This window comes from Diospyros lotus, chromosome 1 (genome assembly GCF_014633365.1).
Source record: "Diospyros lotus cultivar Yz01 chromosome 1, ASM1463336v1, whole genome shotgun sequence".
NCBI classification, from domain to species: Eukaryota; Viridiplantae; Streptophyta; class Magnoliopsida; order Ericales; family Ebenaceae; genus Diospyros; species Diospyros lotus.
The window spans coordinates 9,596,403-9,608,187 of record NC_068338.1 but is presented as its reverse complement, the minus strand read 5'-3'; the positions used below and the strand labels follow the sequence as shown (position 1 = coordinate 9,608,187).

General features: G+C 40.7%; 2 protein-coding genes across 4 annotated transcripts; one reads left to right on the top strand and one right to left on the bottom strand.

The window, feature by feature from the left end:
- Nucleotides 1–997: 997 nt before the first annotated feature.
- On the top strand, nucleotides 998–5,536 carry LOC127806693 (pyruvate kinase, cytosolic isozyme). The gene is made up of 3 exons (XM_052344138.1): nucleotides 998–1,485; nucleotides 2,912–3,373; nucleotides 4,362–5,536. The coding sequence occupies exons 1-3, from the start codon at nucleotides 1,258–1,260 to the stop codon at nucleotides 5,172–5,174; spliced, it is 1,503 nt and encodes a 500-aa protein (XP_052200098.1). The 5' UTR covers nucleotides 998–1,257; the 3' UTR covers nucleotides 5,175–5,536.
- A 319-nt stretch (nucleotides 5,537–5,855) lies between these two features.
- On the bottom strand, nucleotides 5,856–8,634 carry LOC127806696 (E3 ubiquitin-protein ligase SIRP1-like). 3 transcript variants are annotated; one of them, XM_052344159.1, is made up of 3 exons: nucleotides 8,360–8,633; nucleotides 7,958–8,130; nucleotides 5,856–7,455 (listed from the first exon to the last, which is right to left on the bottom strand). In XM_052344159.1, exon 3 carries the CDS (start codon nucleotides 7,417–7,419, stop codon nucleotides 6,157–6,159), a length of 1,263 nt encoding a protein of 420 aa, XP_052200119.1. In that variant the 5' UTR covers nucleotides 7,420–7,455; nucleotides 7,958–8,130; nucleotides 8,360–8,633; the 3' UTR covers nucleotides 5,856–6,156. The 3 variants fall into 3 exon arrangements, with proteins under 3 accessions (XP_052200119.1, XP_052200127.1, XP_052200111.1); XM_052344167.1 differs by lacking the exon at nucleotides 7,958–8,130 and having other exon boundaries at nucleotides 5,856–7,523; nucleotides 8,360–8,634; XM_052344151.1 differs by lacking the exon at nucleotides 7,958–8,130.
- Between the last annotated feature and the right edge of the window lie 3,151 nt (nucleotides 8,635–11,785).

Genomic DNA, 11,785 nt, shown 5'->3' with positions numbered 1-11,785 from the left:
GGCACTTGGTGGTGGGATAAGTCTCCACGGCCAAAAGGATTAATGTTTTCTTCACTGACGATTTTTGCTTGGGCAGCTCATAGGGACTGTAACTCATGGACCGGACCTGATCGCAAAACTCCGCGTTTGATTTCCCATGGGTTGTCATAACCAAGCTCTAATACCACAAATGGTGTGTGAACCAGATTAATGCTGAACGGAAGTAACTATTGAAAGAAAGTAGGGAAGAGAAAAAGGGAAAAGAAGATATGCAGAGGAAAATCTAATGATAACTCTGCATAATCTCCACTTACATATGTTAAAGTTGAAATAATAAATAGAATAACCACTTCTCCTAAAACAATGAGGAAGTGGCCAAATTATTAGCCAGGAAATATGAACTAAAGCAACAAATAGATAAGGCCCATGAACAACTCATAGACCAACTAATAGATTCTCTCTAATCCTTTGACCACGTCCAACCTCCTTTAGCAGTTGTAAGGTGCTCATCAAAGATCAATTTAGGCTTAAAAGTTTTGAGTCACAAATAAAAAAAAATTCGTCTCTAACCAGGTTTAGAGACAGAATTTTTTTTATCTCTAAATCTCTTCATAGATGGAAACGTGTTTCTAAATTAAGAATACGTTTATAATATTTTTCTAATATTACGAAATTACCATAAAATATTTTTAAAATTATAAAAACAACTCAAGAATAATTTTTTTAGGAATTTCTCAACGTTTCGGTACAAAAAATATTTCAGAAACGTCAAAACAACACTCCTAAAACGTTTCCATGCATCATAGTAAAGTCCAAACACTAAATAAGCCTTTTTCTTTTGGCTCTCACGTCCTAGAAATAGAGAAGAAAAAATAATTATTTAAATTAAAAATGTGATTATTTTAATAAAATAGAGGAAACCAAAAACATGGGGAAAAGCGGGGGAGAGTGTCAAAGGTGGGCGCGTGGGCGTGGGCTGATCGTCAGTCAAGTTCAGTTGGCGTAGGGAAAGCGCAAATACCTCCCTCTCTCGCTCCGCTCGCATCTTTCTCTCGAGCGGGGGAGAGTGTCAAAGGTGGCCGCGTGCGCGTGGGCGTGGGCGTGGGCGTGGGCGGATAGTCAGTCAAGTTCAGTTGGCGTAGGGTAAGCGCAAATACCTCCAACCAATCGTCGCAAAGCCGGATCTTCGTCATCTCCCTTGGTCTGTAGCTCTCGCACGTCGGTGGCGGGTGCTGTTTGAGACAAAATCGATTGAGATCGATCGGTGGATTCAATTCAATGGACTTGATGATGATTGAGAAGAGGCCGAAGACGAAGATAGTTTGCACGCTGGGACCGGCATCGAGGTCGGTTCCGATGATAGAGAAGCTGCTGAGAGCGGGCATGAACGTTGCTCGCTTCAACTTCTCTCATGGTTCCCATGACTACCATCAGGAAACCCTTAACAATCTCCGCGCAGCCATGGAAAACACCGGTATCCTCTGCGCTGTCATGCTCGACACCAAGGTACCTACCTTCTATTCTGTTGTAGATCTATCCATCGATCACTCTTCGATTTCATTGGATCGGATCTGATCTCTAAACTAAATACTAATTGTGTTTTCTTGGATTGGATGATAGCCTCTTCCTCCTTTTTACCTGTCCTCCCTTTCCAATATACATCCAAATAAAACCGTTATTAGCCTTTCCAATTTGGGACCTACATTTCCCTCAATCAATTCCCCTCCCTGTTCTATCTACTTCGTCACGTTTGTAGACTTGCAAATAAGTACTGTTCATCAGAGAAAGGGACAGGGAAAACTCAATTTTCCTTGCATTCGTCTCCTTAATTTGCACCACCTGGGGCCTACAATCCAGAAAAGTTGTTATGTGTTTGACCCAACGTAATATGGACCACTGCAGGGAACAGCTCCTTCATTGCTGATTGGTTTGTTTGAACCGTAAAGCCAGGATTTGGGATAAGACAATGATGATCACAGTAACCAGTTTGGAGATATGGCATGCTTGTTGCTTGCATTACTCCCCCCTCATTTACTGACAGCGGCTTCAATCATTTATTGTCTTTGCCTTTTTCTTACTCTTTCTTACTTTTTTTCCCCCCCAAATTACAGTTATTTTGTGTGGAGTGAAGGGGGAAGGGTGGATGGGGGAATGGAGCCATTTATGTCATTATATGTACGCTCCTCTCTGACAAATTATTCATAAAAGTCCCCGCAGATTCTAATTTCCACATCAATTTTTTTTTTTGGTCATTAGCTTCTATGTTCATTGCAGAACCGTTTGGTACCCAAGAAAGTAGATAGAAAACTCTCACAACGCTCTCTCTTGGTTTACAATTCCAAATATTTTCGCAATTTCAGTGGCCAATTTTGTTTTTTTTAGCTCATGCTAAAGTGAAAATTCAACATTTCCTAATGGGATCACCGAAGAAGCTGCAAGGTTCCCTCCGTCTAATTCCATTTTTCTAATTTAGGTTGAACTTTAACCATTTTCTAAATCTTTCACCAGCCTGGCAGGTGTCTTGTTTAGATTAGTTCTATATCTTCTGGGCATTGCTTGTACACCATATTTAGGTCAATTTTACGGATATTGGGGCATATCATTGTTTCATGAAGGCTGCTGCAGTTTCATAACTCAAATAAGATGTGAAAATTTTCTGGAAATTTGGCTAAACCATAGCATTTGTTGCCAGCTTTTCCCTTATCCTCTCACCCTGTCTAGTTCTAATTTATTTTTACTGTAGTTTCCATTTCCTCATATCTAAAGCTGGTGGGCTATAGGAGCATCAGTGTTCTAACTTGTTTGCTATCAACTTTAGGGAAGCAGTGTTCCTTAAAACAATCTTTCTTTTTTCTTTTTCCATGAACATTAAGAATCCTTTTTGCATCAACTGCAGAATTTTCTAATTCCAACTTATTTTGTGATTTCACAGGGTCCAGAGATTCGAACAGGATTTTTGAAAGACGGACAGCCCATCCAACTTAAACAGGGTCAAGAGATCACCATCTCCACTGATTATACCATCAAGGGTGATGAGAACATGATCTGCATGAGCTATCCAAAATTGGCCGACGATGTGAAGCCAGATAGTGTGATACTCTGTGCAGATGGCACAATCACATTTACTGTTCTGTCTTGTGACAAGAAAAATGGTTTGGTTAAATGCCGTTGTGAGAATACAGCCGTTATTGGTGAGAGAAAGAATGTCAATCTCCCAGGGGTAATTGTGGATCTTCCTACTTTGACTGAGAAGGACAAGGTTGATATCTTAGAATGGGGAGTTCCTAATAAGATTGACATGATTGCACTATCTTTTGTACGCAAAGGTTCTGACCTCGTGGAGGTTCGGAAAGAGTTGGGCGAGCATGCAAAGAATATCCTCCTCATGTCGAAGGTTTGTTCATTTAGGGAAAAATAAAATGGAAATTTGAAATGTGATTCTGATTGCTAATATTTAAGCCATTTATGTTGTACCTCTAGAGATAAACAAACTTGCCCCACTGACTGGTTCATAAGCGATTTCCACTAAAAAGATCAGATAACAAATAAGAAATTTGTATTAAGGGATGAGATGGAGATGGTGAAGACATGCATCATACAGGATTTTTTTTTTTTAGGATTACTTGGAAACTAAAACAAAATAAACCATGAAATTTTTCCCAACATTGCTAACAGAACATTTGGTGATTCAAAATAGTATTTCGTTAAGCATATAGCGAACAGGATCATCTATTGATAGAATGGTTACAAGCGGTTTTTGGTTATGATATTTGCTCAAGATTATCAATAAAAGTTTGGGACCTCTAAAATTTTCTGTGATGCTTTTTATTTTTATTTTTCCTTTTGGCGTACAATTGGTGAACTCTATACTAACTTACTCCGGACAAATAGCGTAGACACCCCTGAGAGATTGCAGAAATACAGAAAATGCCCTATCATATTAGAAATTACTGGATGCCTTACAAATTCAGCCCTTTAATAGATGTGGACCAACTCAGATCCTAAACATCATATAATTAAGAAAAAATAACTAATTATAGTTGCATTACATAATAATCTCTTATTGCCGCTAGCAACTATCAAGGTGCTTGATCGGGACAATGGTAAAATATGTTTGTTTATGCATGTCTATATCAATCTGCGATAATGTTTTGTTGGCATTTTCTTGGTGATACCTAAAGTTAGAAGATTGAGACAATTTTTTTATCTTTTTTTTTTTTAACAAACATGTGCATAATTGTAACGGAACACACTTTCTGAGAAATAAGGGTAAAATGTTCTTTCAAGAATCTTAGATAACTCTTGGGCAACTCTGTAAGGGATGTTACTGTAATTTCCAAGGCCACAACGTCAGTTCAATTTTCTTTGTTTGTGTTTGTAAGGTTGAAAATCAAGAAGGGGTGGCAAATTTTGATGAAATCCTTGCAAATTCAGATGCCTTTATGGTTGCAAGAGGTGATCTGGGAATGGAAATTCCAATTGAAAAGATATTCTTAGCACAGAAAGTGATGATCTACAAGTGCAATATCCAAGGCAAGCCTGTTGTAACAGCTACCCAGATGTTGGAGTCAATGATCAAATCTCCAAGGCCGACTCGGGCAGAGGCTACTGATGTCGCCAATGCAGTTCTTGATGGGACAGACTGCGTAATGCTGAGCGGCGAAACAGCTGCCGGGGCTTATCCGGAGCTTGCAGTTCAAACTATGGCCAAAATCTGTGTAGAAGCAGAGAGCACAATTGATTATGCAGATGTTTTCAAAAGGATTATGGCAAATGCACCTGTGCCTATGAGCCCATTGGAGAGCTTGGCCTCGTCTGCAGTGCGAACAGCCAACTCGGCAAAAGCATCTCTTATATTGGTCCTAACCAGAGGAGGAAGTACTGCAAAACTTGTGGCTAAGTACAGGCCAGGGATGCCAATACTTTCTGTGGTGGTCCCTGAGATCAAGACTGATTCATTTGATTGGTCATGCAGCGATGAGTCTCCGGCTAGACATAGCCTTATATTCAGGGGGTTGGTCCCTGTTCTGTGTGCAGGGTCTGCTAGAGCTTCCCGTGAAGAATCAACAGAAGAAGCATTGGAGTTTGCCCTGCAACATGCTAAAGGGAAGGGATTGTGCAAAGAAGGAGATGCTGTTGTGGCTCTTCACCGGATTGGGACTGCGTCCATAATCAAGATAGTTACAGTGAAGTAGAGAGCGGGGAGAGATGTTGGCGATGGTAAATTTCTTCAGCTAGCCTTGGTTGATCTTGGAAGGAAGGAAGGAAGGATCATCAGGTGAAGGGTACGTGCTTCTGGGTTTGGGTTTTTTGTTTCTTATTTTTAATTTTTTGCCCACTGAGTTTGTCTTTTGGTAAAAGGGCATGTCATCAACAACGATTTCTACAACTCTTTGTGAGATTTGAACTTGGGGGGTGGCTCTGCCACAGTTTTACTGTGTTGGACGGTAATGGTATGTGATTGGCATTGCAGCTGGCATGTTGCATACCCTCATCCTCATGGAACTGATAATAATCAGCAAAATTTGAGTCAGTATGCATGAATGATTGTTTGTTATTTGGGTTTAGGGCAAAACTTGAATATGATTGTCATGCATCTTTGATGGCATTGACATAGGAGGCTCGTAAAGCTGCACTACCAACAATAACAAGACAACAAAATCTCACTAGATTCGATCCAATTCCATCTTTGCCTTGCCTTTTCTTGTCGTGTCTTGTCATGTCATGTGAATGGAGTGCAGTGGGGATGGTAGATTTGATTTTCAAAGATGCAATAAGCAAAAGCAGCAAACACTATTGTTTGTGTTGAATATTATTATAATTTATATTTATGTAAGACCCACCCCAACCAAGTCACCCAAGAAGCAACCAGAACAGAACCAAAACACAACTAATGTCATGTTGAAAAACGAACACACATGCAGGCTGCCATTTTTATGATATAGCATCGCTGTTTCTGCTCACTAACTAAAATATTACAACCAATAATCTGTAAAAACATGTGCTCATACAACCCAAGTACAAGAATCTGGTGGTTCTCTTGCAATGTTATATAGATATATATATATAGATATAGATATAAATATGTACATATGTAATAAGCAAGGATAAAAAAAGAGGGATTCACGCAACAGATCAGAAAGGGCTAGCTTCCAGTACCCACAGTTATGTTTAGACTCAATTCTCATCTGTATGAGATTGAGAACCATTTCTGGACGATGCATTTGCTGCTGCTGCAGCTGAGGAGGAGGACGACGGTGTCGATGAGGAATTATTCCCGTCCCCCCCTGAGCCTGAGGATGAAAATATATTGAAAGGCCACGGAAGAGGCACGGAGAACCGTCTCCCATTCCCATTTCTCCCATCCCAATCCCCACCCCCATCTTCCCCCATGCCACCACCATTACTACTGCCTCCGTTGTTGTTACTCTCCCCAGTGTCATTGCTGCCGCCGTTGCTATTGTTCCTAAAACCATCAGAATCCAGCTTCGATTCATCCGCAGGCAGCTGATGCCTGCAAACTGGACAGGAACTGTGAATCTCCAGCCAAGGGATAATACACCCACAGTGGAACTTATGCTTACAAGGCATCTCCTTCGCTTCACTTCCGATTTCAAAGTCATCCAAACAAACAGAACACTGCAAATTCTCCTCCACTTTCACTGTGGGCATTGCTTCCACCGCCTCCTTCTGTGCTGGCGGTGTGCCATACCTGTTGGGGTCGTTCTCTGCCAAATGCTGCAGCAGTAAATCAAGGCCCGGACCTATAAAATAATCACCCAGAGAACCAATAGGATTGCGACCCTGATTCTGGGAATTGGTTGACTCGTAAGAACCACCCTGAACAATGATAGTTTGATTGAAGGGGTTGATAAGAATTACCCTTTCTCTGTCCCTAATATCAGCGGTATCACCATTCCCATCCCTGTTGTCACTTGCAGGGTTGTCTGATTCAGTTAGCATCCCAGCTCTAATACCATGGAGAAGTTGGAGAATGGTCGCAGAGCTCCTCCTCCTGCGGATGATGGATTCCAGTTCCCGGTCGGTCTGTCCCTCATGCTGGACGCTGTTGTTACGCTCACTATCATCCTCATCATCATCTTCATCCGCGTACTCTAGCCTCCTTCTGAATCTTCTCCGCCGTCGGGGATTGCTCATCATGCCAAGCAAGATTGGGGCCCAAAGGGAGAGGGCGCGATCAGATTCAAATTCTGGTCCCCCATCACCACCTCCAAAGAAGTAATCATCAGGGAATGGATTGTTGTTTTCCACGGAGGGGGAGGAGACGGCAGAGCCCAATTCCTCAACAAATCCCCTTTCACAAAGGGGGCACTTGATCATCTCCACTTCCATGACTGGGTTCACCATTTGGGAGCAAAAGTGACACCAATACCTTGCGGCTGCAGCTGCTGCTCCTGCTCCACCCTCCATTTCATCCATGCTTTTAAGTGCACCCCCCACCCCAACCTTTGTTCACTACGACACCAAATAATTTAATACCCATGTCAAACCTCTAACACCCAGAGAGACGTCATCAAAGCAAACTACACAGGATAAATTATCAAAGAGAAAATGAACCATTTTTAATTTAAAGATCCCCACTACACCAAGAACATTGCCCAATGCCGTATGCTAATTCAAATAAGAAAATGACAATAAAGACAAGAAAAAGAAAGATATTTTCCGGCTGAAGAATAAAGCCAGCACATTCATTCCGCAGGCACCCACACAAACAATAAGAAAGAGAAAAAATTGGGGAAAGAAAGCTGAAAATGCAAGTCATGATCAACTAACAGAAACCAAGCGCGAGGGAAAATTGGTGAAAAATAATCAGAAAACGAAATATGGGTGTCGGTGTCGGATCAAACATATATATAGAGAGAGAGACATATAGAGAGGAGGGGGGAGGGCTATGCAAGTGGAATAGAAAAAATGATTAGCAGTTGAGTTGAATTGGTGCAGCGTTGATGGATCCTACCTTGTGCTCAAATCAGGACCACAATATCAAACCAGATCAGATCGGATGGGATGAGATCTGCTGCCGGGATCGGATGGATCTCTCTCTAGAATAAACTGAAATTCGGAACGGAGAATATTGTTGTTGTGAAGAAGAAATACGGGCAGGCAGGCGGAAGAAATTAGAAGAAGAATCTGGAAGGAAGGAAGGAAGATTATTACAACAACCATCGCCGGCGCAATTAATGAGGGAGGAAAATGAAGAATGGTTTGACCCGCAATTGAATAAATAACTATATGTATGTATATATATATATATTCTGACGAAATCAAGCATTGAAATGTTGTTTTCTGAAACAAGCGGCGACCGATCGACGATCGATCGATCGATCGTGCATACAAGAAGGAAGGAAGAAAAATTTACCTGCAAGCAAGGAAGCCCTCTGTTTCGGCCTGTCCCGTCGTCGTTGCTGCTGCAACTGCTTCTTCTTCTGCAACGAAAACCAAAATAAAACCTCTGCCTCTGGGAAAGAGATTGCGAGAGGGAGGGAGGGAGGGAGGGGAGAGGAGACTTTTTGTTAAACTGTGGAGACTTTTTTTTTTGGGGGGGGGGTCTTTTTTTTTTTTCAATATTTTCTGCAATTGAATTGGGTTGAGTGAGGTTGGGGTTGGTATTGGGTGGCTCCAAATTCCAGAGAGAGACAGGGGGGGGGGGGGGGGGGGGGGGGCGCTTGGCGTGGGTGTACAATCTTCATACATACATGCTTGACGTGATGCGTGTGTGGTGCAGATTTTTGGAGACAATAAAAAAAAGAAAGGAAAGGGAAGGGAACTGATGGGAGGGCAATATTGTTCACGTGAGATAAAAAAAAGTCATTTTAAATCTCTCTTTCTATTCATTCTATTTCTCTCTCCTTCTTCCAGTTGACAAGGTAGGTGAGACAACAATGTAGCAACGAGGCGGTTGTCAGTGAGTCTATGGGAAGAGAAAGGAAATAGAGGAGAGAAAAATGAGATGAATAGAGAGCGAGGCCTAAAATGACTTTTTTTATCTCAGGGTAAACAAAATTGTACTTAACGAAAGGGATCGAACGTGACGTATGCAAATTAAGATTTATCATTTGGGGTGGGGCCTCTGCACTCCCTCCACCCTCTCTTCCTCATTTTGCAAATTTCTCATTTCCCATTTATTTTTATTTGCCCTATTTTGAGCACGTGGAATATCAATTTTTTTATTTTAAATAATTTCTTAAATAATCCATTTTTCATTATTTTATAGATAAAATTTGGATAAAATATAGGATTGTAATCGAGTCAAGCCGAGCTCGAGCTCAACCTTGCCATCACTAAAAAAGGAGGCTATGCAACAATGATAGTAAATGGAGGGGTGTGTAGCGACGACGAGAGGTAGCGGAGAGGGAGAATGTTGTGGCGGTTGGCGATGAGAGGCAAGGCAATAGCAAAGTCGTCAGTCCATCTTCCACAACTAGTGAGTAGTGAGGGAAGAGGAGAAGTCGTCGGTTGTTCTTGTAGTGTCGAAAAAAGAGAAGAAGAGGAATAAAACAGGCAAATGTGTATGCTGCCTGCTATGGAAATGAAAAGGAAGAAACAATCACGAAGGGAAAAGGAGATGAGAGAGGATAAGAGAGAGCAAAACAAGCCATAGAGAGAGACAGAGAGGGGGGGTGTTGGCCTGGCTTGGCATGGGTGTACAATCTTCATACATACATGGAAACAATCACGAAGGGAAAAGGAGAGGAGAGAGGATAAGAGAGAGCAAAACAAGCCATAGAGAGAGACAGAGAGAGGGGGGGTTTGGCCTGGCTTAGCGTGGGTGTACAATCTTCATACATACATGCTTGACGTGATGCGTGTGTGTGGTGCTGATTTTTGGAGACAATAAAAAAAAAAAGGAAAGGGATGGGAGGGCAATATTGTTCACGTGAGATAAAAAAAAGTCATTTTAAATCTCTCTTTCTATTCATTCTATTTCTCTCTCCTTCTTCTAGTTGACGAGGTAGGTGAGACAACAATGTAGCAACGAGGCGGTTGTCAATGAGTCTATGGCAAGAGAAAGGAAAGAGAGGAGAGAAAAATGAGATGAATAGAGAGCGAGGCCTAAAATGACTTTTTTTATCTCAGGGTAAACAAAATTGTACTTAACGAAAGGGATCGAACGTGACGTATGCAAATTAAGATTTATCATTTGGGGTGGGGCCTCTGCACTTCCTCCACCCTCTCTTCCTCCTTTTGCAAATTTCTCATTTCCCATTTATTTTTATTTGCCCTCTTTTGAGCACGTGGAATATCAATTTTTTATTTTAAATAATTTCTTAAATAATCCATTTTTCATTATTTTATAGATAAATTTTGGATAAAATATAGGGTTGTAATCGAGTCAAGCCGAGCTCGAGCTCAACCTTACCATCACTAAAAAAGGAGGCTATGCGACAATGATAGTAAATGGAGGGGTGTGTAGCGACGACGAGAGGTAGCGGAGAGGGAGAATGTTGTGGCGGTTGGCGATGAGAGGCAAGGCAATAGCAAAGCCGTCAGTCCATCTTCCACAACTAGTGAGCAGTGAGGGAAGAGGAGAAGTCGTCGGTTGTTCTTGTAGTGTTGAAAGAAGAGAAGAAGAGGAATAGAACAGGAAAATGTGTATGCTGCCTGCTATGGAAATGAAAAGGAAGAAACAATCATGAAGGGAAAAGGAGAGGAGAGAGGATAAGAGAGAGCAAAACAAGCCATAGAATAATGGGGTTTCTTGGAGAGGTTGTCCCTAGTAAAAATCTAATAAATAATGATAATAATGAATGATGATATATGTATGCATATGTACTTATGTTTAAATAATGTATTTATAAAATATATATCGAATAAATACATACATTATCTAACGATAAAATAATATATTTATAAAATTATGAATAAATTTATTAATATATTTATAAACAAACCTATTTTCACAAGCTAATCGCAAATTTCTAATTAGGTCTGCTCGCGAGTCTCTAATTGAGCTAATAAGCCAAGCTTTATTGAGTTCAAGCTCGGCTCATTTACACATTGAGGTTCAAAGTTAGTCTCAACCTCGATTTATTTGCTTTAACGAACATATTTGAACAAACTTTTATCTAGTTGCTCATGAACAGCTCGGCTCATTTGTGTAATACCCCGTATTATATGGTATTGGAAGATAAATAATTTCCATTGATTTGGAAGGGACATCGAATGGTCCACGAAGCCCAAATGTCGATTTCAAAAAATTAATTAGTAAAATTGTCAAATCGACGTCAAGGAATACCTCGGGACTTAGATGTCCAAGAAAGAGGGCATGAGATTGGTGAGCGTTTCAAGATGAGACTAATGACACTGTAAACAGGCAAACTGACAATAATTTTCGGAATAAATTTTGTATAAAGCTTGAATGGGTACCGGTATCGAATGGTTGTAAGGGACCTTCGAAAAACTGAGAGAACCCTAGGGGTGGTTCGATTTTGCGAGTAAGGCAACCCTGAAACGTTTTTGGGTGGAATTAAGGTCTCGTATAGGCGTAGAGATGAAATCGACATTTTTGAGTAAAAGCCAATTATTAATTTCGAATAAAACAAGATTTGTAAGGCTTAATGGTAATTAATAATTGGCTTGGAGGGTCCAAGTGTAATAAATAATTCTTTTAAGTGGAATTAAAGAATTTAATTGAGGGATTAAAGTGTAATTATGGTTAGCTTGGGGGCCAAGTGTGCTAAAGTAGTAGTATTTAAATTAATTTGTTCTTTGTTGAAGCATTTAGCCGAGTGAAGCTGTAATGCCCCGTTTTTCGAGTGTTATTACTTAGAAAAATTCTAGAATA